This window comes from Bufo bufo, chromosome 5, assembly GCF_905171765.1.
Source record: "Bufo bufo chromosome 5, aBufBuf1.1, whole genome shotgun sequence".
Lineage (NCBI taxonomy): Eukaryota > Metazoa > Chordata > Amphibia > Anura > Bufonidae > Bufo > Bufo bufo.
In genome coordinates, this window is record NC_053393.1 from 258,750,132 (window position 1) to 258,777,585 (window position 27,454).

Sequence of the window (27,454 nt, forward strand, 5' to 3'; positions counted from 1 at the left end):
TTTCAAAATTTGGGGCAAATTTGGTATTTTTTTATAAATAAAAATGATTAATTTTTTTACTCCATTTTACCAGTGTCATGAAGTACAATATGTGACAAAAAAACTATCTCAGAATGGCCTGGATAAGTCAAAGTGTTTTAAAGTTATCTCCACTTAAAGTGACACTGGTCAGATTTGCAAAAAATGGCCTGGTCCTTAAGGTGAAATAAGGCTGTGCCCTTAAGGAGTTAAAGTACAAATTATATGGCATTGAATTAAAAAAATATATAATTCTCTCTCAATGCAAACCAGTCAAACTGGTAGATAGAAGATTGTTAGAGAAACTTATTTAGATAAGTGAGCATAATTGTGCATTTTAGTAAATTATACACAATCTAGTCACATTATTATGACCACCAGCTAATATCCAAAGTAACCACCATGTGTAGCAATTAGATGAGCTGGGAGTGACTCTGTAAGATCCTGGTAGGTTGTCACAAATAACTGGAGCTATGCTGACTGGATTGCATCCCACAAATGCTGGAGGGTGTGTGGGGTGGATCCATAGACCAAACACAATGATCAACTTAGTTCCACAGATGAGCAACTGGGTTCAAGACTGTGGAATTATGAGGCCAGTGTAGTACTTGGTCATGCTCTTCCAACCAATGTTGGACATTTGTAGCCAAGTGATATTATGCATTGTCTTGCTGGAATCCCATCTGACCCAGGGAAGACAATTGCCTTGTATCGGTGTACATGATCTGCAAGGATGGATTCATACCCAAGTTGGTTGAGAGTGCCTTCCACATGGATGAGTGGGCCCAGAAAATGCCACAAAAAAATATTCCTCAGATCTGCCACCACCAGATGGGTTCTTGCAGCCATGGTTGCAGGGTGTTCTCTGATGTTTGTCACCTGACACGCCAACGTCTATGCAGGCTTTGGCTGGCCCACAGGGTAACATGTGAATCACCCACTGAGCCCTTTAGGAAGGTGGGCACCTAGTCTCACACGTCGCATATGGTACCGCACTACATAAAGATAGGCGTTGTACAGCATCTCAACTAACTTATTTTCATTTAAAAACTGGATAGCTTATTTAACATACTATCTAGTTTATTAGAGATGCATTGAGTGGCTGAGACTTCACTGGCTGAGACTAGGTTCAGAGGCAGACCAGTCGGTATCAACTTTCCCCACCCCAATGAGCCACCTTCTCAATGTTGCTGCAGAAACTCCCATAATCATTCATCTTGTAGTGTCTTCTGATGTCTGCCACTGTGTGAGCAGATAATATTTGCATGTAGCTTTTTATTGGTCCCCAGAATAAATTTTACTTATGGGCTGAAGACTCCTCAGTCCGTCACTGCGTTTGTCTGTTCGATGGAGCAGAAAACGTGACCCGTTGAAGAAGGCAACCTTTTGCCAAGCAGCAGAGGTCCACGAAAATTGAAGCCTTTTCTGTTCGTTAGCAGAGACCATCCATCTGCTTGGAGCACAAATCTAGTAGCACCCCGATTCATTTTGGAGGTGAGCTGCTCCACTGTAGCTTGTTGGTCTGCCATTTGTGCTTCTTCGTACTTTGCCTCTCAGATCAATGGCATGTGGTGCTCCTCAGTTTATTCATCACTTAAACCGTACAGTTTTAGAATTACTCTTGCAACTCTTATAAATATCCCTTTTTTTTTTTTACCCATGACAGCAACGAGGGATATATGTGCAGACAGCCTATCACACACCTTATATACCCACCAAGCCAGCTCACCACACATAACTTCCTTCATGAGCTACACACGTCAGATGTTGAAAGTAGGAAATGGTCACAATAATTTGACTCAACCGTGTTTTTTTAATGGGAAGATTGTTATAACAGGTCAACTTTGGTTAGTAGTTCAACTGAATATAGGTATATCTTTCACTTAGTGATCAGTTACTTCATTTTGGAAAAAAGTACTTTTAATTCATATGTAAATGAGCAGTAAAGTGCACCGAGGGTGTGCCCAAGCCACTGTGTGCTCGCTTGTTCCAACTGCTTCCTCTGCCAGCCCCTGCTTCTCCTTCTTGAATGACAGTACCAGATTCATGCATAGTCATCTTCCCTGACCATGCCAATCAAGGAAATGGAGGGTCTGGCAAAGCAAGCAGGAGTCCACAAAATTGCTTGGGACCACCCTCAGTCCACTTACTTGCTTATTTGTCTATGGGATAAAAGTTTTTCTTTTTTTCCAGAATGAAACAACAGATCACTAAATGGAAGGTATTATTAAATTCACAAAACTTGCATGTCTCTTATGCATTGAATTTCCTTATTGACGCCGAAAAGGAAAAAAGTAGTTTTGGAAATGAGGCAGCTATAGTGCAGATAGTTTAATGCAGAATTGGTGCAGTATTAATCCACCATTACAAGCTACACCATTATCTGCACATGTGAATCTAAAAGGGTTTTCTAGGATTATGTAGTCCTTGGTGCGTGTGGTACCTGTTAAAAACTCACACTGCTACCCGCTGCTCTGTCTTGGCGCCCTGGCTCCATACAGATCTTGCTGTCCCCAGTCTGTTTACATCAGTAGGAGTATGGACCAGGTCACAATCCCCGCTGCAGCCACTGCTCTCATAGAAAGGCCTCATGCACACGACCGTTGTATGCATCCGTGGCCGTTGTTCCGTTTTCCGTGATTTTCTGTGGACCCATTGACTTTCAATGGGTCCGTTGAAAACTCGGAAAATGCACCGTTGTTCATCCGCGGCCGTGATCCGTGTTTCCTGTCCGTCAAAAAAATTTGACCTGTCCTATTTTTGTGACGGACAGCGGTTCACGGACCCATTCAAGTCAATGGGTCCGTGAAAAAACACGGATACACACAAGATTGGCGTCCGTGGCCGTAGGCTACTTTCACACAGACGGATCCGCAGATCCGTCTGCATAAAAGCTTTTTCAGAGTTGAGTTTTCACTTCGTGAAATCTCAGATCCGACAGTATATTCTAACACAGAGGCGTTCCCATAGTGATGGGGTTGCTTCAAGTTAGAATATCCTACGAACTGTGTACATGACTGCCCCCTGCTGCCTGGCAGCACCCAATCTCTTACAGGGGGCTGTGATCCGCACAATTAACTCCTCAGGAGCCGGACCTGAGGGGTTAATTGTGCGGATCATAGCCCCCTGTAAGAGATCAGGTGCTGCCAGGCAGGAGGGGGCACACCCCCCTCCCTCCCCAGTTTTAAATTCATTGGTGGCCAGTGGGCCCCCCCCCTCCCTCCCTCCCCTGTATTTAACTCATTGGTGGCCAGTGCGTCTCCCCTCCCTCCCCTGTTTTACTGTACATTCATTGGTGGCCAGTGGGCCCCCCCTCCCCCTCCTAATTACAACCCCCCCCCCTATCATTGGTGGCAGCGGAGAGTTCCGATCGGAGTCCCAGTTTAATCGCTGGGGCTCCGATCGGTAACCATGGCAACCAGGACGCTACTGCAGTCCTGGTTGCCATGGTTACTTAGCAATTTTTAGAAGCATTATACTTACCTACGATGTCTGTGACCGGCCGGGCGCTCCTCCTACTGGTAAGTGACAGGTCTGTGCTATGAGCAATGCGCCGCACAGACCTTTCACTTACCAGTAGGAGGAGCGCCCGGCCGGTCACAGACAGCGAAGGTAAGTATAATGCTTCTAAAATTGCTAACTAACCATGGCAACCAGGACTGCAGTAGCGTCCTGGTTGCCATGGTTACCGATCGGAGTCCCAGCGATTAAACTGGGACTCCGATCGTAACTCTCCGCTGCCACCAATGATGGGGGGGGTTTAATTAGGAGGGGGAGGGAGGGCCCACTGGCCACCAATGAGTTACATACAGGGGAGGGAGGGGGGGCCCACTGGCCACCAATGAATGTACAGTAATACAGGGGAGAGAGGGGGGCTGCACTGGCCACCAATGAATTTAAAACTGGGGAGGGAGGGGGGTGTGCCCCCTCCTGCCTGGCAGCACCTGATCTCTTACAGGGGGCTATGGTACGCACAATTAACCTCTCAGGTCCGGCACCTGAGGGGTTAATTGTGCGGATCACAGCCCCCTGTAAGAGATCGGGTGCTGGCAGCAGGGGGCAGTCATGTACACAGTTCGCACGGCCAGGCGGACACCAAAACGACTTTTTTTTCATATCCGCGGATCCTCCAAAAATCAAGGAAGACCCACGGACGAAAAAACGGTCACGGATCACGGAACAGTGTGCATGAGGCCTAATAGTAATAGTGAATCCCCAAGTGGCAGGCAACCCAGCAGTGACACGCTGCTTGGTTATATGTCACCGCTTAGGCCAACTCTGTTCATAGACAATTATTACTTAAAGGGTTTCTGTCACCTGAAAAATAGGTATTAAGCTGGCTGACTTTAGCGATGACCTAATGTCAGCTGAACATAACTATATAAGTGCCATCTCACTGCCTAAAGCCTTTATTGAAAAAAAAAACTTTTATAATATGCTAATTATCCTCTAGGAGCAGGGGGGTGTAGCCCCTGCTCCTAGAGGCTCCGTTCTCCCACCTCTGGCCTCTTCCTGCTACACTAGATTGACAGGGGCAGGCATCGTTGGTCTCCTACCTCCGGCCCTGTCTGCAGTGTAAATCTCACGCCATTCAGTATTCGGGGCACTGAGGAAGCTGGCAGCTGGCGAGCGCCCTTCACTCACTGCACCTGCGCAAGATTTACACTGCAGACAGGACCGGAGGTAGGAGACCAACGATGCCTGCCCTGTCAATCTAGTGTAGCAGGACGTGGCAAAAGGTGGGAGAACGGAGCCTCTAGGAGCAGGGGCAACGCCCCCCCCCCTGCTCCTAGAGGCTAATTATCATATTATAAAAGTACGTTTTTCTCAATAACGGCGGCACGCAGTGAGATGGCACTAATATAGTTATGTTCAGCTGACATTAGCACATCACTAATGTCAGCCAGTTTAGTACCCATTTTTCAGGTGACAGAAACCCTTTAACCTGTTAAGGACTACAACCAACCCCTTTTTTTTTTTTTTAAACTCCTTCCCGTCCTATGACGTACTACTATGTCATGGGAACCACTGCGTTCCCGCAATTTGACGTAATAGTACGTCATAGTGATCGCGCGGGCACCAGAGCGGTGTGCGAGCGATCACTGCAGGGTTCCGGCAGTCCTTGGTAGCCGGGCCCCTGCAGTATCTGCCGGTATCGCTGTAAAAGCCGATGCCGGCGGTTTAAGCCCTTTTATGCCGCGGTCCGCGATGACCGCGACAAAGAAGGGGTTTGTGTTGGGTGAGTGATCGCATCAAGTCCCCGCGCTGCTGTGGCGAGGACTCGCGTCACAAGGCTGCCCAATGCCTTGCAAAGCATCGGGAACTGCCTTCTACGGGTGCCGAGGAGATCCAGCCTCAGGCTGGGTCTCGTGTTTTTAATAAAATTAATAAAGTAAAAAAAAAAAAAAAAGCCCCTTTCCCCTTATTGTATAATAAAAAAACAGAAAAAACAAAACAAAGCCCACACATATTAGGTATCGCCCGTAATGACCGGCTCTATAAATATATCACATGATCCACCCTGTCCGATAAACCATAAAAAAATTAAAATAGAAACAGTGTAAAAAAAAGCCATTTTTGTCACCTTACATCACAAAAAGTGCAACACCAAGCGATCAAAAAGGCGTATGTCCCACAAAATGGTATCAATAAAACAGTCACCTCATCCCGCAAAAAATGAGCCCCTATCTAAGACAATCGCCCAAAAAATAAAAAAAAGGGGTTAAAAAGCTGATTTTTGTAATTTTTTTCCATCACAATCAAAGAGCCAGAACTCTTTATTTTTTCCATCAATGTAGCTATAGGAGGGCTTTTATTTTTGAGGGCTAAAATGTATTTTTTAATTTCCCCATTTTGGGATATTATAGCTTATTGGTTAACTTTTATTAACCCTTTTTGAGATAGAAAGAAAAAATAGCAACTCATTTTTATTTCATTTTTAAATTATACTCAATTACTTAGCAGCATACTGTAAATAAACGTTACTATTTTCCTATGGGTTAATGCAAACTAACATCATGGGCCAGATTTATCATTACTCTGACAGCTCTGTCCCTTTAAGATTGTAATAAATGTGGTTTGATGGTAGCAGTTTATCCGTCAGTAAGCGGCTTTACAAAAAAGTTGCACGTCTTTACAAAAAAGTTGCATGTTCTATTAAAAAGTCTCATAAGATTGACATTGACCCTGAAGGTAGATTTGTAAGCCTATACTGCTCGATTTACAGGGTTCAGTTCTTTCTAATAGCAATATATATTACACCACCGTATTCCTGTGAGGTGTTGAAGCTGGTGATGCAGTTTGTCGCCCGATATCCGCATGCCCCCATACTTATGGTAGGGGATTTTAATAATCTCCTGAACCCTGCGATGGATAAATTTCACCAGGGCCCTATAATATCTAGCTCCACAGACACTTCACTTTCTAAACTTCTACGGGAATTAGACTTGCATGATTTATGGAGAATTCGAAACCCGCAGGAGCGCCAATTCTCATGTTTTTCTACCTCACACAATTCTCTTTCCCGAATAGATCTGGCGATTGGATCGTTAGAATTATCACCTTATATATCACGTATAGAGTATCTTCCCCGTAGCCTTTCAGACCATTCCCCAATACATGTCTGCTTACAATTTAGTAGGGATAGAAGAGGTGTCAGCCCCTCCCTATGGAAACTCAATCCGTTCTGGATAACACTGTTGGATGAGGAAGAACCTCTTTCACAACAGATACTAGACTTCTTTACCTTCAGTGTTGGCTCTGCAGCTATGGGGACGGTATTGGACGCCTTGAAAGCGTATATACGGGGCTTATATATACAGCGAATTAAAAGACTTCAGAGGAAAACTAGGGCACTTACTGAGGCAATCCAACAGGAGGTGAGAGATAGTGAGATCACTTACGTAGGAGCGCCTTCTCCAAACACTGAGTCACTCTGGAAAGAGGCGCAGCGCAAGCTCAGTGACCATATGTTACAGATAGCTGATAATAAGCGTTTTTTTGTCAAACAAAAGTACTTTGAGTCAGGGGAGACTGTAGGGAGTCTTTTAGCTAGGATAGCCCGCTCCCAGGATGGCCCAACTAGGATAGCATCTATAAAGACTAGTGAAGGGCATCTTACTAATGAAGATGTAGACATACTTAGCACATTTCATAGTTTCTATAAAGAACTCTATTCCTCTAAACTGTCTTCCACCCCTGATAATATCAAAACTTATCTAGATGGGTTATCATTGCCTAAGTTATCGCCTGAAAATGTTTGCTATCTAGATGCACCTTTAGAATTGGAAGAGCTTAAGATAGCTGTAGCCTCCTTTCCTAATGATAAGGCTCCAGGTTCGGATGGAATGCCTGCAGACTTTTACAAAAAATACCAAGACCAACTTCTCCCCCGACTCTTAGAAACGTTTAGTGAAGCTTTGACCTTGGGTATACTGCCGGCATCCATGAGGGAAGCAATAGTGGTGGTTGTTCCAAAGCCCAATAAGGATCTGACCATCCCTGATTCATACAGGCCCATCTCTCTTCTGTCAACTGATGTGAAAATTTTGGCTAAAGTACTGGCCAACAGGCTTAACAAGGTAATTCTGTCTCTCATACATGAAGACCAATCGGGTTTTATGCCTTATAGAAGTACATCTATCAACCTTCGCAGATTATTTTTAAATCTGCAGAGGCCGATGGATACTGAAGGCGATAGAGCGATAATTTCCCTGGACGCTGCTAAAGCGTTTGACAGCATAGAGTGGGATTACTTGTGGTCGGTTATGGCGGCTATGGGCTTTGGAGCAACTTTCACCTCCTGAGTTAAATTGTTGTATCTGTCCCCGGTTGCGAAAATTAGAGCAAATGGTATGCAATCTGCACAGTTTCCCCTCCACAGGGGTACACGACAAGGGTGCCCCCTGTCTCCTCTTCTATTTGCAGTGGCGATTGAGCCCCTGGCCTGTTGTTTACGCACCTCTACTGAATGGAAGGTTTTCCCGTTGGGAGCCCAGGAGGAGAGAGTGTCCCTATATGCTGATGACCTACTTCTTTATGTCGATAACTGGCAGCATTCTGTTAATCACATTATGAATGACATTATTGAATTTGGGACACACTCAGGTTTAACTATAAACTGGGATAAGTCGGTAATCCTCCTGCTAGACCCGTCCACGACTCAAGAATCACCCAGTATTCAATTACAAATTGTCAGTGACTTCAAATACTTAGGTGTAGTGATAACGCCATATCCAAGGGACTATGTCAAAAGAAATGTAGAACCCCTGATCTCTAAATTTATTGAGAAAACGAACACATGGTGTAAGTTACCGTTATCGGTAATTGGTAGGTGTAATCTGATTAAAATGATATTTATGCCCCAATTACTTTATATACTGCACAACTCCCCAATATGGATCCCGCAACGCATATTCCACAGGGTGCGAAGTATATTCCGCTCTCTGATCTGGAAAAAAAAAACAGCCTAGAGTACGTCTGGAAACGTTAGAGGGGCAAAGAGGAGGGGGGTCTGGCAGCCCCAAACCCTTGGTTATACTTTATTTCTGCACAGTTACAACATTTTAGAGGTTGGGGTCAAAAAAATAGAGGGGGGCCCTCAGCCCGGATTACATCCGTGATCTCACAACAGAAACTCCCTATTGCAGCGATGGAATAGATGTGTCGCTGCAGCATATTGGGAGACCCCCGACTATCTTACTGATGGCAAGAATATGGTCTAAACTCAAAGAGATGCTGGGTATGGTGAGATTTACAAGTAACACGCCGCTATGGCGAAATCCACAGCTTCCGGAGATGTTTAGATTGGAGGGCTTCTCTCCCTGGGAAGATAAGGGTATTCTAACCATCCTATTGGAAGGAAGCATGAAGTCCTTTACTCAATTGCAGGAGGAGTTTGGTGTCCCCAGAAACATGTTCTTCCAATATTTGCAGCTGCGTCATGCTTTCCAGACACAATTTAAGGATAACATACATATAGTCAAACAACTGTTACAGGGAGGGACCGCTAGGGGACTAATATCTTTATTATATAAAACCCTACTTGACAAATGCACCTCTGCAGACCCCCTGCCATTCAAAAATAAATGGGAACGGGACCTGGGTGTGATCTCCCATGAACAATGGGATGATGTCCTAGCCTTGTCCCCTGCTCTTACACTTAGTGAGTCTCATAGACTGTCTCAGTTTTATTTGATTCATAGGGTGTACAGAACCCCTAAGTTCCTATTTCAAATTGGACTCCGTTCTGATTCATCTTGTCCGCGATGTAAAGAAACTGAAGCATCTATGTTACATATGATTTGGGAGTGCTCAAAATTGGGAGACTTCTGGACGTGAATAAGAAAAACGATAACCAAAACAACTCAAATCCAGGTTCCCAATGACCCTAGGTTCTGTGTATTGGGCATTTTGGATTCAGCAGGTATTGCTGACAAAAAGGCCCTGTGTGTCCAGAGGATGCTTTTCCAGGCAAGAGTACTGATTGCTAAGCACTGGAAACAGGCGTGCCCCCCCTCTGTACAAGAGTATATAAACAGGATGAATAATGTGATACAATTTGAAAGGGGAATTTATATGAAAAGAAAATGTCTTACTAAATTTGTTACGATATGGCAAGATTGGCTAGATACCCCTGGTATGGCGTCTGCAGCGCTACTGAGAGATTGTCTGAGAGACCGGTTGACGTCCCTATTTTAGAACTTGACGTGGAATAGAACTAATTACCTTACAATAAACTGTCCTAACAGTTTGCGCAATATCTGCTCTCATACGTGAAGAGATTTAGGTGGTATAGAGCTGGAGTATAAGAAGTGTCACCCCTATGAGATACAGTTGGGATATGGGTGGGAGGGTTTAGTTTTTATGTTAGGAGGTGTCCGTGGAGCGGATTTCAATTCATTGATGGTTGTCATAAGATGTTGGATATATCTATAATCTGATTTGCTACTGCTTGCTACTGATGCAATGTATGTCAAATATTGTATGATGTATGGGAACTTAAGGGGAAAAAGGAGGCACCTCTTAGGCTACTTTCACACTAGCGTTCGGGTGTCCGCTCGTGCGCACCGTTTGAAGGGGCTCACGAGCGGCCCCGAACGCATCCGTCTGGCCCTAATGCATTCTCAGTGGAGGCGGATCCACTGAGAATGCATCCGCCTGCCAGCGCTCAGCCTCCGCTTCGCTCAGTGAGCGGACACCTGAACGCTGCTTGCAGCGTTCGGGTGTCCGCCTGGCCGTGCGGAGGCGAGCGGATCCGTCCAGACTTATAATGGAAGTCAATGGGGACGGATCCGCTTGAAGATGACACTATATGGCTCAATCTTCAAGCGGATCCGTTCCCCATTGACTTTCAATGTAAAGTCTGAACGGATCCGCTCAGGCTACTTTCACACTTTTTTAAGTAATAATGCAGACGGATCCGTTCTGAACGGATGCAAACGTCTGCATTATTGGAGCGGATCCGTCTGATGAAACATCAGACGGATCCGCTCCGAACGCTAGTGTGAAAGTAGCCTTACTTGTTGTATCTTTTACAAAATATATTACAATAAAAATTATGTTTGATTTTTAAAAAAAAAAGTCTCATAAGATAAGCATGGTCCTCACTGGAGTGAAATTGCGCATTTTGTTGCAACTTTTTAAATAGTCGCAATAGTAAATCTGTCTAAAGATTAATTTACATAAGAAAACACGCCCACTTTCAGAAAACTGGCGAGCATAGTGCAGAGCAGAAAAAAGACGCAAATTTTTGCGCAGTTTTAGCGATTGCGCAAAAATTTGCGACTTTTTCACTCCATTATTCTGACTTGAGCTAATGATAAATCTGGCCCCATGTGTTTTTGTGTTGCCATATTCTGAGAACATAACTTTGTTCATTTTTTTCATTCCTGCTTCAATATGATTTTATTGAAAGTCTGCAAGATGCCAGATAAGCAAAACTAACAATGGACAGTATTTCAGGAAGGCACAAAAGGAAACTAGTTATGCGTCACATATCTGACTGGTTTACAACAGTAAATAAACACTGCAGCTGCTCTTGAAAACAAACTGGATGAGAATAATCAGAAAGTGAAGAAAAAGGAAAGAGTGCTAGAGCTAGGGAATGGGAAGCGTGAAGGGTTGAGGAGATGTAGGATATAAAATCACTTGGCAAGTACTGCACTCCAATTGACTTCAAGGGTAGGGTCCCTGACCCAATTTGCAACAGCAGAGAAAGAAAGAATGGAATTGAGTCCGTCATAGGAAATGCGCACCTACAGAATTGATTGGAGTTGAGTCTGTCATGGGAGAGATCTCTGTACTCGCCCCTGATTTATAATACATAGTTATTAAATCTCCCCTCAGTCGTCTTTTTTTCTAAACTGAATAACCCTGTAGTTGCCCCATTCCAGTTATTACTTTAGTTGCCCTCCTCTGGACCCTCTCCAGCTCTGCTATGTCTGCCTTGTTCACAGGAGCCCAGAACTGTACACAGTACTCCATGTGTGGTCTGACTAGTGATTTGTAAAGTGGCAGAACTATGTTTTCATCACAGGCATCTATGACCCTTTTGATGCAACCTATTATCTTATTGGCCTTGACAGCAGCCGCCTGACACTGGTTTCTACAGCCTAGTGTGCTGTCCACTAAAATTTCTATGTCTGTGTTACCCAGTGTTTTACCATTTAGTATTATCTTCTGATTCTCTGAGCTCCTCCATTCTCATCAGTTGATTCAGAGCCTCCACCTATTGGGCTTGAGAAGGAGGGGAGCTGATCTCCATAATATAGGGATAATCTGTCTGAAAGTATTACAAAGTGCCTGAAGAGGCCTTTAGCAGTTTTAGATATGCCCTCTTTAAACACAGATGAGGGCTTCATCTCTAGGGTTAATGTAAAAGAAGACTGGCATAGACAGTTGAAAAGAGAAATGGTAGGATGGATCTGTTCCATTTATCCATAGTATAATTTCAGTTTAATTCCTTCTCCCAATATTGTATAAATCTGTGATTAGGGTTGGACAGATTTTCAGTTTCTATTTAAAGGGATTCTCTACCTTTTTTCTTACTGATGATCTATCCTGATTGGCGGGGGTCTGAGTGCCGATTCCTTCTCAAACAGCTGATCGGTGAGGGTCCCGGGACCCCTGCCGATCAGATGCTGATGACCCATTCAAAGGATAGATACTCAGTAAGAAAAAGGTAGAGAACCCCTTTAAGATATTGAACTCCATTCACCAGTGTTTGTGACTTTTGCCATCTATATAAATGTTTTATTTGTTTTATTCCTAGGTTTTTCCTGATGTGTTATATGTTTGTTAACTTGGCTTGTGCATTGCAAACTTTATTGAGAACTCCAAATTGGAGACCACGGTTCAAATACTATCATTGGTAAGTGTCTGATGCATCTATTTTTTTGTATAACTTTTACCATTACCATTGGGTATCGATACCCAATCGATACTTTTAGCCCGGTATCAATACGATACCGGTATTTGTCTGTTATCGATACTAGGCTGTGCGCCATGTTCCCTCAGCAGCACAGGGAAGAAGGAAGCAGTCTCTCCCTCCCCCTGTGCTGCTGCCGCTGCCTCCAATGAGAGGAGAGAGAGGAGGGGAGGGGCTATGGCCACTGCGCCACCAATGATAACTAACGTTTAATACATTACAAATGCAGGCAGCTGTAGAAACACATTGCTGGCACCCTGCCTCTGTCAGGGCGCTGCAATCCACGGCAATTAACCCCTCTGGTGCCGCACCTGAGGTGTTAACTGCCGCTGATCGCAGTGCCCTGTCAGAGGCAGGGTGCCGGCAATGTGTTTCTGCCGCCGGCTGTATTTGTATATTAAATGTTAATTATCATTGGTGGCGCAGTGGGCCCTCCCCTCCACAGTATTAAAAACATTGGTGGCGCAGTGCGCTCCCCCCTCCCCAGTATTTAAATCATTGGTGGCAGTGGCCACAAAGTCCCCTGGCCTCCTTTCATTGGTGGAGCAGTGGCAGCTTCTGATTGGAGCCCCAGCTGTGTAATTGCAGGGCTCTGATCGGTTACCATGGCAGCCAGGATGCTACTTAAGCCCTGGCTGCCATGGTAATCTCCCTGCTGCCGTGAGCACAAAGACCAGGGCAGCAGGAACAGTGTGAGATCCTATTCACCCTAATAGAGCTCTATAAGGCTACTTTCAGACTGGCGTTTTGGCTTTCCGTTTGTGAGATCCGTTCAGGGCTCTCTCAAGCGGTCCAAAACGGATCAGTTTTGCCCTAATGAATTCTGAATAGAAAAGGATCCGCTCAGAATTCATCAGTTTGCCTCCGTTCCGTCTCCATTCCGCTTTGCAGGCCGTCTGACTAAACTGAGCCAAACGGATCCGTTCTGACACACAATGTAAGTCAATGACACAATAGAAAACGTATCCGTCCTCCATTGACTTTCAATGGTGTTCAAGACGGATGCGTCTGTTAAAGATAATACGAACGGATCCGTTCTGAACGGATGCAGACTGTTGGAATTATCTGAATGGATCCGCACCAAACACGAGTGTGAAAGTAGCTTTAGGGTGAATAGACAAGGGATTAAAATATCCCAGGTATTAAATAAACTGTAAAAGAAAAATACATTTTAAAAACACACCAAAATATTAAGTATAAATCACTCCCTTTCCCAATTTTACATATACAATATATTAACAATAAGTACATAAAATATTACATATCGCCACGTCCGAAAAGTCCAAACTATTAAAATATAAAAATATCTCCTATGCGGTGAACGCTGTAAAAGGAAAAAAAACTGTGTGATTCGCCATTTTCTTTTGTCACCTTGTCCCCCCAAAAAATAGGATAGGACTGTTCGATTATGGGCTGGATGTTCCATAAAATGCGGAATGCACGTGGCTTTTTTGGGCATTTTTATTTTTTTGCGTGTAATCGAATGGTATCGAGTATCGCAATACTTTTTATGCTATCGAAACAACCCTACATTACCATTTACCATACTGTTAAGTATTAATTGTTCCTGATTCTCAATTTTTTCCTCTTTTTTTTTTTTTACCCAAGAGATGATGCAAAATATTTAAAGGTATTCTGTCATCAGGAAATTCAAGTGGCTCAAGCCACTTTGTGCACTCTTGCTCCTCCTAATTCCTTTTGCAGCCAGTCCCTCTTCTCCCTGAATGAAAGGGAGAGGTTTCTGCATAGTCAACTTGTCTGGCCCTGTGAAGTCAAAGTGAGGGAGACGATGGCAGAGCAAGCAGGAGAAATAAGGATGTACATGCACTTAACTTCTCATTTATATATACTACTTTCAGCAGAGCTAGCTCTACAAGATATTTCAGGACATTTATCACGACTGGTGTTCCCATACGCCAGTCTTGATTCCTTTGCTCCTGAGTGAGATGTGCCTAATTTATTAAGAGGCATCTATAAAATAGACACACCTCTGGCAAAAAAAATAAGTCAGAATAACCACATGCTTGTTTTTATTTTTTGTCATCTGCGTTTTTGAAAAGAAGCAATTAAGACAAAAAATGCCATCTAGTTAACAAAAAACGCCAGTAGCAAGAATTACTTGTATGTCCTACATTTAAATTTTTCCATATACGGTACTTTTTCAGCTAACATCTGGAGTTGGTGTTCTAGCGGAAAACAAACATGACTAAACACACAAAAGTGTGGAAAAACACCACTAAACTACATGTGAAAGCACCCTTAAAAAGTCGCATACTCACTCCAGTAGGAGGCTGGCGTAAAGAACACCAAATTTATCAAACAAATAGACAACACTTTATAACCCTCTCACTGCCAGGGGTGTTTAAACATTTTTCACCTCTGGTAACCAGGACAATTTTCGCAGTTTTGACATGTACAAATAAAACATAAATTGCTAAATTAAACAAAAAATACCCCCTATACCCATATATCTTCTGATACCTGGTACACATTCTCAAAATTCCTCTTAAAAATTTATAATCAACATTTGTACATTTCATACATACCACTTAGGCCTTAATTTGCATGCACATATCTAAGATCACGAGAACTGGAAAGATCAAAAATCTAGCATTAAAGAGTAACTACAGACTGTGTAAGTGCATAGTTATAACCAACTAATATACTTCATTCACCTGTTCCTTTCTTTTCCCTGCATAAATTCTGCCCAAAAATCCTTTTTCCATCATCTGGTACAGTGCCTAAACTTGTCATCCCACCGCCTGTTGCCAATGGCATTTTGTCTTCATCTCCAAGGAATCTGAAGACAATTTTTAAACTAGAGTTCGTTTATGCCACAAACGTCTACATTCAATGCTGCATGTGTTAAAGAATTTCAAAAACTGCAGGAATTTACTTTTTACAAGCAACTTTTTAAATGCAAGTATTAGGAATTATGTAGTATATAATTTTCCTGTTTGTTATTGTTAATCTTAATTAACAATCAGAAATCCCTGAACCTACAGAGCACTAGTGAGACCTCATTTGGAGTAATGTGCGCAGTACTGGAGACCATATCTCCAGAAGGATATTGATACTTTGGAGAGAGTTCAGAGAAGAGCTACTAAACTGGTACATGGATTGCAGGATAAAACTTACCAGGAAAGAATAAAGGACCTTAACATGTATAGCTTGGAAGAAAGACGAGACAGAGGGGATATGATAGAAACTTTTAAATACATAAAGGGAATCAACAAGGTAAAAGAGGAGAGAATATTTAAAAGAAGAAAAACTGCTACAAGAGGACATAGTTTTAAATGAGGGGCAAAGGTTTAAAAATAATATCAGGAAGTATTACTTTACTGAGAGAGTAGTGGATGCATGGAATAGCCTTCCTGCAGAAGTGGTAGCTGCAAATACAGTGGAGTATAAGCATGCATGGGATAGGCATATGGCCATCCTTCATATAAGATAGGGCCATGGGCTATTCATAGTATTCAGTATATTGGGCAGACTAGATGGGCCTAATGGTTCTTATCTGCCGACACATTCTATGTTTCTATTACAGATCCTACACCTTTAATAGACCCCCCCCCCCCAAAATATGGTCATTGAAAATGATCATGCAACGGTCAGTGTGCGAAAAATGTCCTTTTTGACAAATGAAAATTTTTACCATCTGTCAAAAATATATTAAATATTAATTTGTCATAATATTAAATAGGGACAGTGTAAAATGTAAACTCTATTGATGTTTGTGTTGTGTTTGGTGCTTCTTATTTGGAGTCTGAACACTGGTTAATGCCCTTGTCATGGTCGCAATAGATGGCCTCAACCACTCAACTTTTCCCCCTTTTTCTGGAAAAAAAAACACATTTGACAATCAGAGAGCAAGTATTCTCTCGGATTGATAGGGGACTGGGAATTTAGGTTCATGCTATCTTTCCCCTGAGGACATATACAGTCAGACAGGGAGAGACAAGCTATGTCTGTCCTTGTGCAGGCTGTCAACACTTCCCCTACTGGCACCCCTCTACCCATCAGATGAACACTGTTAAATAAAAACTGTGCCAAAATGGCAATTTTTTGGGTCCCCTTATCACAAAAAAAGTGTCATATTGAATGATCAAAAAAATAATACGTACCCAGAAATTGTACTAATAAAAAGCCAGCTTTTCCTGCAAAAAACGAGCCCCTACACATGACAATCAGCAAAAAAATAAAAGAAATAAAAAATAAAAAAAAATGTTTTTATTATATACAGTGGATATAAAAAGTCTGCACACCCCTGTTAAAATGTCAGGTTTCTGTTATGTAAAAAAGGAGACAAAGATAAATCATTTCAGAACTTTTTCCACCTTTTAATGTGACCTATAAACTGTACAACTCAATTGAAAAACAAACTGAAATCTTTTAGGTAGAGGGAAGAAAAAATATAAAAATAAAATATGGTTGCATAAGTGTGCACACCCTTAAACTAATACTTTGTTGAAGCACCTTTTGATTTTATTACAGCACTCAGTCTTTTTGGGTATGAGTCTACAGTCCCTGACAAAAGTCTTGTCGCTTCTCTATTTTGTAGAAACTCCTGCTATTAACCTGACTTTTAATTAATCAATTGGTGTTAGAAATAGCTCATATGAAAAGCTAAAGCCCTCCCAAATGATGTTTAATGCACTGAAATAAATTAGTTTCACTGAAAAAAGATTTATCATTTAATCAAGACAGAAAGGTCAAATTTTGGCAAGACAAAAGTTTTGTCGCCTATACAGAAATTGAACAACTTTACTGCAAATCCAAAAATAGGTCAGGAAATTAAGTAGCGGTGCTGTGAGATCCAATTTTAATATCTTGTATGACTTCCATGAGCTTGAAGGACAGCATCCATGCGGTTTGGCAAGGATTCATACAATTTATTGATGAAGTCATCAGGAATACCAAAGAAAACAGTCTTGCATGCCTCCCAGAGTTCATCAATATTCTTTGGTTTAGTCTTCCATGCTTCCTCTTTCATCCTACACCACATATGCTCAAAGATGTTCATGTCTGGTGACTGGGCTGGCCAATCCTGGAGCATCTTGATCTTCTTCGCCTTAAGGAACTTTGATGTGGAGATGGAAGTATGCGATGGAGCACCATCCTGCTGCAGAATTTGGCCTTTTTTATGGTTGGGAATATAAGCGGTAGCTAAGATTTCTTGGTATTTTAGACTATTGATGTTGCCTTCCACCCTGCAGATCTCTCGCACACCCCATACTGGATGTAACCCCAGACCATGATTTTGTCTCCACCAAACTTCACTGTTTTCTGGGTAAATCTCGGCTCCATGCGGGTTCCAGTAGGTCTCCTGCAATATTTGCGGCGACTGTGGTGTAATTCAACAGAGGATTCATCAGAAAAATCCACCTTCTGCCACTTTTCCAGCGTCCATCCTTTTAGCAGGCTGTGGCCCTTGGCAAATGCCACACGGTTTTTCAATTGCCTTTTGTTTAGTGCTGGCTTATGGGCACTGATTCGACCATGGAGGCCATTTCGAGACAGAATCTGACAAACTGTTCTGGTTGACACAGGGACTTCAGGTGACCAGGTCTTGTGGAGCTCTGCTGCAGTGGAAAATGGGCTGGCCTTGGATTTTCGAGCCAACAAACGGTCCTCTCGAGCAGTTGTCTTGCGGGGTCGGCCTGACCTGGCCTTGTCCAAAACGTCTCCAGTCTGTTCAAATCTTTTTTTTATCCTCTGTACTTGACGCTGAGACACATTGAAGGTGTCTGCCACATCAGCAGTGGATCTGGTCTTCAGCCTCTTGATAATCAATACTTTAGTCTCCGGGTGAATCTTAGGCATGTTTGCAGAGGTCTAGTTGCAGTTGATGTGAAGGTCTAGTGTACTGGGGTTCTTTTTATACACACCTGAGACCTAATTGATCCATTATTAGTCACAGGTGAAGCTCATATGACAAGGCGACAACACTTATGTCTTGGCAAAAATTGACTCAATGGGCTTTACCAAGCTGTGAATATTAGAATACTTTTTGTCAGTTTCGTTTTGCACTGAAACATTATTACAAAAGCTGTTGGGATTAAAATGACCCATTTCTTGTAACAAAATCTTGATTAGAAATATATTTTAGTGGCACTTCAGGTCAATTTGTACACAAGCGACAAGACTTTTGTCAGGGACTGTATCAGCATGGCACATTTTTTGACTTCGCAAGATTTGCCCACTCTTCTTTGCAAAAACACTCCAAATCTGTCAGATTGCGAGGGCATCTCCTGTGCACAGCCCTCTTCAGATCACCCCACAGATTTTTAATCTGATTCAGGTCTGGTCTCTGGCTGGGCCATTCCAAAACTTGAATCTTCTTCTGGTGAAGTCAATCCTTTTGTTGATTTGAATGTATGCTTTGGGTCGTTGTCATACTGAAAGATGAAGTTCCTCTTCATGTTCAGCTTTCTAGCAGAAGCCTGAAGTTTTTGTGCCACAATTGACTGGTATTTGGAACTGTTCATAATTCCCTCTAGCTTAACTAAGGCCCCAGTTCTAATTGAAGAAAAACAGCCCCAAAGCATGATGCTGCCCCCACCATGCTTCACTGTGGGTATGGTGTTCTTTTGGTGATGTGCAGTGTTGTTTTTGCGGCAAACATATCTTTTGGAATTATGGCCAAAAAGTTCAACCTTGGTTTCATCAGACCATAACACCTTTTCCCACATGCTTTTGGGAGACTTCAGATGTGTTTTTGCAAAATGTAGCCTGGCTTGGATGTTTTTCTTCGTAAGAAAAGACTTTCGTCTTGCCACTCTACCCCATAGCCCAGACATATGAAGAATACGAGAGATTGTTGTCACATGTACCACACATCCAGTACTTGCCAGATATTCCTGCAGCTCCTTTAATGTTGCTATAGGCCTCTTGGTATCCTCCCAGACCAGTTTTCATCTAGTCTTTTCATCAATTTTGGAGGGACGTCCAGTTCTTGGTAATGTCACTGTTCTGCCATGTTTTCTCCACTTGATGACTGTCTTCACTGTGTTCCATGGTATATCTAATGCCTTGGAAATTCTTTTGTACCCTTCTCCTGACTGATACCTTTTAACAATGAGATCCCTCTGATGTTTTGGATGCTCTCTGTGGACCATGGCTTTTGCTGTGGGATGCGACTAAGAAAATTTTATGAAAGACCAACTAGAGCAGCTGAACTTTATTTTGGTTAATCAGAGGCACTTTAAATGATGACAGGTGTATACTGACTCTAATTTAACATGATTTTGAATGTGATTGCTTTATTCTGAACACTTCTACATCCCCAGTTATGCAACCACATTATTTTAGTTTTTTTTCGTTTTCTTCCCTCCACCTAAAAGATTTCAGTTTGTTTTTTAATTGAGTGGTACAGTTTATAGGTCACATTAAAGGTGGAAAAAGTTCTGAAATGATTTATCTTTGTCTCATTTTTTACATCACAGAAACCTGACCTTTAAACAGGGGTGTGTAGACTTTTTATATCCACTGTAAAACTGAAATAAACAAAAAAAAATAGATATATTAGGTATTGTCGCATCTGTATTCGCCCTGCTCTACAAAAATATCACATGATCTACCCTCTCAGGGGAACATAAAGAATAAAAACTGTGCCAAAACAAAAAAATGTTGTTACCTTGCCCCAAAAAAGTGTAATATTGAATGATCAAAAAATGTTATGTACCCAAAAATGTTACCAATAAAAATGTCAGCTCTTCCTGCAAAAAATAAGCCCCTGCACAATATGATCGGCAGAAAATTAAAAGAAATGTAGTTTTCAAAAAACGAAGACACAAAAACATGATTTTTGTTTTCAAAAATGCTTTATTATGTAAAACTGAACCAAAAAAAATAAAAATACACATATTTGGTTTTGTTGCATCCTTATCAACCTGCTCTATAAAAACAGCCCATGGTCTTTGCTGTTAGGAGAACTCCATAAAAAAAAATACAAAAAAATGCAGCAACAGCCATTTTGTTGCCTTGCCTCACAAAAAAACTTAATATCCAGTGATCAAAAATCATATCTACCCTAAAATAGTACCCAAAAAAGTCCAACTTATCCTGTTTTTTTCAAAATGGGTCTTCAAATGCAATATACTGTAGGAACTTAAAATTATCCCAGTGAAATCTGCCATCCAAGATCCATATGTTGCTCCTTCATTCTGCACCCTGCCGTATGCCAATACACCAGTTTATGACCATATATGGGGTGTTTCTGTAAACTGCAGAATCAGGGTAATACATACTACATTTTGTTTGGCTTTTGACCCTTGCTGTGTTACAGGAAAAAATTTATACAAATGGAAAATCACAAAAGTGAAATTTTGAAATTTCACCTCCATTTTCCTTTAATTCTTATGGAACACTTAAAGGGTTAACAAGGTTTGTATAATTTGTTTTGAATAATTTAAGGGGAGTAGGTTCTAAAATTGAGTCATTTATGGATGATTTCTACTATGTAAGCCCCAAAATATGATTTCATCACTGAAATAGTACTTTAAAAAAAGTGGGTTTGGAAATTTTCTTTCAAAATTGCTTCTACAAATAGCCTTTGAATAGCCTTCTCACATTCTAAAAAATAAAATGACATTTACAAAATGAGGTCAATAGGACGAGTAGACATATGGGGAATATCAAGTAATAACTATTTTATAAGGTATCACTATCCGTCTTAAAAGAAGAGAAATTCTAATTCAGAAAATTAGTGAAGGAAAAGCATGCCGACTCAAATTTACCACTACCGGAATACCAATACTGGAAAAAAAACTGATCAGTTTTATCCTAATGCATTCTGAATGGAGAGCAATCCTTTCAGTATGCATCAGGATGTGTTCAGTTCTGTCACTCTTACAGTATTTGGCCGGAGAAAATACCGCAGCATTCGGTATTTTCTCCGTCCAAAATTATGGAACACTTGCCGGAATGCCAGATTTTTTATTGAAATGCATTAATGTCGGAACCGGTACCAAGTGTCGGATCCAGTTTTCTGGTCTGCAGATGCACAGACCTTTAAAAATGCCAAAAATATATATATACCGGATCCGTTTTTCCGGAGGACACAGGAGCGACGGATCCGGTGTTTCAATGCATTTGTTAGACAGATCCGAATCCGGATCCGTCTACAAATGCTATCAGTTTGCACATGGATTTTCAGATCAGGCAGGCAGCTCCAGCGACGGAACTGCCTGCTGGATCTTCACAACGCAAGTGTGAAAGTATCCTAACAATATTTCATGAGAAAACAATCTGAACCGCTTGGAAAAGTATAAGCATTACAGAGTTAATACCACATAAAGTGAAACATGTCAGATTTGCAAAATGTGGCCTGGTCCTTATGGGGAAAATATGCTTGAAGAGGTTATACCCCCACCCCCCTTTTCCCAATTTAATATATAAACAATAAAAAGGTAAACTTATTAGGTATAGCAGCATCCGAAAATGTCTGAACTAGGGAGTTATTCTTGATTTAGGGAGATATTCGGATTGCCTGATTGTAGTCGGGGAAGGAACGATCACGCTCGTATGTGGGTGGAAAACACCACACTGAGCATAGGAGGGAAAGGGGATACCAGAATAAGGCCTGGAAACTAGGGAAGAAAGATGGACACCTACTAGAGAAAACCCTAACTCCAGTCCTGACAGACTACCAGTATGAACAGGCCCCAAAGGTAGGCAAGTTCATACACCGGATACCTAGAATCCTATGTCACCCTATAGTACCCTGGAACTAATGTCAGGACTGATACTACCTGTTCCTCCAAAGGGAAAGGACGAACAGGAGACTCCCTCAGGCCTAATGACAAACAGGGAAGGCAACACACACATATAAACAAAATACAAAAGGGAAAGGAAACCCTTATCTTCAATGAAGCTTTGGTAGCACCAGGAACTCAGCTGAGAACCAAACACAAGCTAACCACAAGTCCAACAAAAGCTATAAAACCGCATAGTATAGTGGGAGAAACAACAATAACTAGAGAAGGTTAAATGACCACAATAGCCACACCTCGGGAAAGAAGGTGTGGCAAGCACCAGAAACAACACAGACGTCATTTGATCCAAAAGGAAAACATGTCAGATCAAACCACGTCTCACAGATCTCCTGCCACCTGTCGCGAGAACGTCCGTACGTCTCTGTACGTTCGTGACAGGAACTTTTTCCCCCTGAAATTAAGAAAATTGGCTTCTACCTCACAGAGATTTTTTTGCCTTCCTCTGGATCAATCTGGAGGATAACAGGCAGAACTGGATGGTTAGCTTTTTTTTTTTCAGCCTTGCAAACTACAATATGATACTAAAATATTGAAAAAAAAATCCTGCGTGGTGAACGCCGTAAACCATTTTTTTGTCACCTTGTTTCCCACCAAAAAAATGTAATAACTGTGATCAAAAAGTCATATATACCACGAAAATGGTACCAATAAAAACTAGTTTGTTCCTCAAAAAAACAAGCCCTCAAACAGCTCTGTATACCAAAATTTTTAAGTTATCGCTGTCAGAAAATGGCGATGCAAAGAAAATGTTAGTTTTTATTTTGTTTTATAAAAAAAAATAAGATTGGTATCACTGTAATTGTATTGAGCTGCAGAATAAAGACATCATGTCATTTTTCGTGATATCAAAACCCCGAAAACATTGGCTCAACAGTTTTTTGTTTTTCAATTTTGTCCCACAAAGAATTTTTTTCTCGTTTTCCAATACAAGACATGGTAAATTAAATGGTGCCATTAAAAATATATCTTGCCTTGCAAAAAGAAATAAGCCCTCAAGGCTATGTGAACAGAAAAATTAAACAGATATGGCTATTTGAACGTGGGGAGGAAAAATCTAAATGGGCCCATCTTTAAGGGGTTAATCATTGATTCTGTTTTTGTATGGGGCAATAATTGGAATGTGGGATTTTAACTAATCTCAAAAATTGTGTTCCACTGCTGTCTCTGCTGCAAGAGTGAGGAAATATAATTTTTAACCGTGCAGCGCATTTTCTGTAACGTCAACACCAACCCTCTTTTGCTTTTACATCTGACCTAATTGGTTTTCTGTTCACTTTTCAGGACACTTTCATTTGTGGGGATGAGCTTATGCCTTGCTTTGATGTTCATTTGTTCGTGGTATTATGCATTAGTTGCTATGCTAATAGCAGGATGTATTTATAAGTATATTGAATACAGAGGGTGAGTCAACAGAGCAAGCTTTACCTTTCTTTCGTACTGTCTAAAATGTATACTTTTCAGGAAGCCCTTTTCTTGAGATTGTTTCTAGATTTGTTTTCTGAATACACTGAAATTTGCTCAAAGCAGAGTCCCATAATATTTTCTATTGAATGGAGGGCAATACAATAATTTTTTACTATCACCAAGGCATACAATAAGTTGTTTTTTGACAATTTAGTACAGATTCTGCTGTAGGGGACACTTTTAGATATCGATGTGACCATTAATAAATATATTGTCCCTGTACTGGAATCACTTCTCTTATATGCTAACTTTTTTTACATAATGGATACCGAATTGCATTTTTTCGCAAAAGGCTCTTGGATATACATCAGGGGTGTTGTAGTCCTTACCTCACCTAGCTTCACTGTCTCTGTACACTAGGTGCCCTTTTTTATAGTCCCTGTAGCTATTCTGGTCTGTTATGCTACAGGGCCACTTTATGTCTCATCATAACTTACTTACTATGCTGGGCCTATAGTCCGTTTCCTGGGCTTATAGATCTTCCTGTTATTTATTACATGTAGTCCAGGCCACACAACTAAACACTTTCAATGTTGTTTTTATAATCTTTGACCCCACAGTGGCATCTAGTGGCCATGTGTAACATTGCAGGATTATTTAATACATGGAGTTACATCAGTGCAGCTTAAAGAGGACCTTTCACCGATTCTTACCCTATGAACTAACTATACAGATATGTAGAGCGGCGCCCGGGGATCTCACTGCACTTACTGTTATCCCCGGGCGCCGCTCCGTTCTCCTGCTATGCCCTCCGGTATCTCCGCTCACTAAGTTATAGTAGGCGGAGATACCAGTCCCTAAGTTATGGTAGGCGGAGTCTGCCCTAGCGCTGGCCAATCGCAGCGCAGAGCTCACAGCCTGGGAGGTTATTTTCTCCCAGGCTGTGAGCTCTGCAATGCGATTGGCCAGCACTAGGGCAGACTCCGCCTACCATAACTTAGGGAACGGAGATACCGGAGGGCATAGCAGGAGAACGGAGCGGCGCCCGGGGATAATAGTAAGTGCAGAGAGATCCCCGGGCGCCGCTCTACATGTCTGTATACTTAGTTCATAGGGTAAGAATCGGTGAAAGGTCCTCTTTAAGGCCTCTTTCACACTACAGTATGTCCATTTCAGTGTTTTGCGTTCCGTTTTTAACGGATCCATTGTTCCGTTTTTTTGGTTCCGTTGTGTTTCCGTTCCGTTGTTCCGTTCCGTTTTTCTGTATGGCATATACAGTATACAGTAATTACATTGGAAAAATTGGGCTGGCCATAACATTTTCAATAGATGGTTCAGAAAAAACGGAACGGAAACGGAACGGAAACGGAAGACATACGGATGCATTTCCGTATGTAATCCGTTTTTTTTTGCGGACCCATTGACTTGAATGGAGCCACGGACCGTGATTTGCGGGCAATAATAGGACATGTTCTATCTTTCAACGGAACGGAAAAACGGAAATACGGTAACGGAATGCATACGGAACACATTCCGTTTTTTTTTGCGGAACCATTGAAATGAATGGTTCCGTATACGGACCGTATACGGACCGCAAAACGGAAAAAAAAAACGGTAGTGTGAAAGAGGCCTAACAGACACCAGGTAGAAGAGAGACCTATGTAGGGCACTGTAAAACTCTTAAAGGAGGAATATCAGCCACTTACACAGGTATCGAACGGTCATTATTGAGGAGTAGAACCTACAGCATCATCTCATCATGTCTGTCTGTGTCTGTGCAGCTATTACATTCTTCTCCCTGTCTACTCTATGGGGGGGATTTATCAAGACCAGTACTTTTTGCTGTGGTCTTGATATCCCCTGCTCCGCCGGAGGATGCACCTAATTTATGATGACATGCATTCCTCATCATAAATTTGGCGCATCCTCTTGCAGTCCGTGCACCTAAACAGAAATCTTTGACAGCTCAGAGCTGCCATAGATATCTAGCTACATTTTTGGTGTAAATACAAATAAATTTGTCTTGGCAGTTGGCCATGCCCCTTTCTCACCCTTTCCACACCCCTGATAGGGCAGCGTTTAAAAAGTCACAAACACACAGCTGACGACTTTTTAAAGCCACTTTGATAAATATCCCCCTATGTGCTTAGCACCCAGTGGCCAGCTACTAAATATTGACAAGTAAATTTTTGGGGTATTTCATTTTTGACAGCTCCTTTGGAAAATGAAAGGTGGAGGAAGCTGATTGGTTACTAAGGGCATTTAAGCCAGATCTATTTTACAGCTTGATAAATGACCCCATTTGTCTTATTCAGCCCATGGATACATTACACAGGACCGGTCCATGGGCTATACCATTCTACTGTGCATACAGGAACTACTGGACTGGTATAAAAACAAAGTGTGAGCAAAATTTTTAATGTGTATATTAGAAAACTGTATGATTTCCTATTCAGTAAGCAAAGAAATATTAACCAGACATCCTCTTTAACTCCTTCCCGCATGTTCGCGTACATGTAGGTCGGGGAATGTGGTGCCTTACCTACGTGATAGCCGGGTCCCTGCTGCATCCGCCAGCATCGCTGTATGCGGTGATGCCGGCAGATTAACCCTTTCACATGCCGCGGTCAGCGCTGACCGCAGTACGTGCGTGGTTTACAGAGGGAGGGGACTCCCTCTGACTCCATCGGCCCCTTGCGCTGGCAGGGCGCTGATGGTTGCAATGGCAGCCCCAATGCCTTCCACAGGCGTCAGAGTCTGCCAGCTACGGAAGCCCAGGAGATCCAGCCTGAGGGCTTGGTCTCCTAGGCAACTGTCAGCGTCTTACTGTGTAAGACACTGAAAGTTCAGTTCAGTACAATACAGAATGTATTGTACTGAATTGAAACAGGGATCAAACCCTGAAAAGGTGAAGTCCCACAGTGGGACAATTATAAAAAGTAAAAAAAAAAAAAAAAAAAGTGAAAAAAAAATATCACCTAATATGACCTAACCCCTCAGTTGAACATTGTCAAAAAAAAATAAACTAAAAACTGTGCTAAAAAAAAACATTTCTTTGGTCACCTTTCATCACTAAAAGTGCAACACCAAGCGATCAAAAAGGCGTATGCTCCCCAGAATAGTACCAATCTAACAGTCACCTCATTCCACAAAAAATGAGCCCCTACCTAAGACAATCACCCAAAAAATAAATAAAAAACTATGGCTCTCAGACTATGTAGACACGACTAAAACATGATTTATTTATTTTTTGTTTCAAAAATTTCTTTTATTGTGTTAAATGTAAAAAAAAATTAAAAAAAAGTAGATGTATTAGGTATCGCCGTGTCCGTAACAACCTGCTCTATAAAATTACCACATGACCTATCCCCTTAGGTGAACACAAAAAAAAAAAAATTTTGTCAAAAAAAAGCCATTTCTTTTCATATTATATCACAAAAAGTGTAATAGCAAGCGATCAAAACGTCATACACAGCCCAAAATCATACCAATCCAACCTTCATCTCATCCCGCAAAAAATTAGACCCTACCGAAGACAATCGCCCAAAAAAAAAAAAAAAATATGGCTCTTAGAATATGGAGACACTAAAACATGATTTTTTAGTTTGTTTCAAAAATGCTGTTACTGTGTAAAACTTAAATAAATAAAGTATACATATTAGGTATTGCCGCGTCCGTAAGAACCTGCTGTATAAAAATATCACATGACCTAACACCTCAGGTGAACACCGTAAAAATTAAAAAAAAGTGTGTCAAAAAAGCAATTTTTTGTCACCTGACATCACAAAAAATTGAATACCAAGCGATCAAAAAGTTATATGCACCCTAA

At 41.7% G+C, this 27,454-nt stretch overlaps 1 protein-coding gene across 4 annotated transcripts in view; it reads left to right on the plus strand.

Moving 5' to 3' along the window:
- Window positions 1-27,454, plus strand: part of SLC12A7 (solute carrier family 12 member 7) — a 408,366-nt gene that overhangs the window by 307,581 nt on the left and 73,331 nt on the right. For all 4 annotated transcript variants that reach the window (XM_040432155.1, XM_040432156.1, XM_040432158.1 and 1 more), the window contains 2 exons: window positions 12,290-12,388; window positions 23,503-23,622. In XM_040432155.1, coding sequence (XP_040288089.1) covers window positions 12,290-12,388; window positions 23,503-23,622 — 219 coding nt within the window. The remainder of the gene's footprint in view (window positions 1-12,289; window positions 12,389-23,502; window positions 23,623-27,454) is intronic.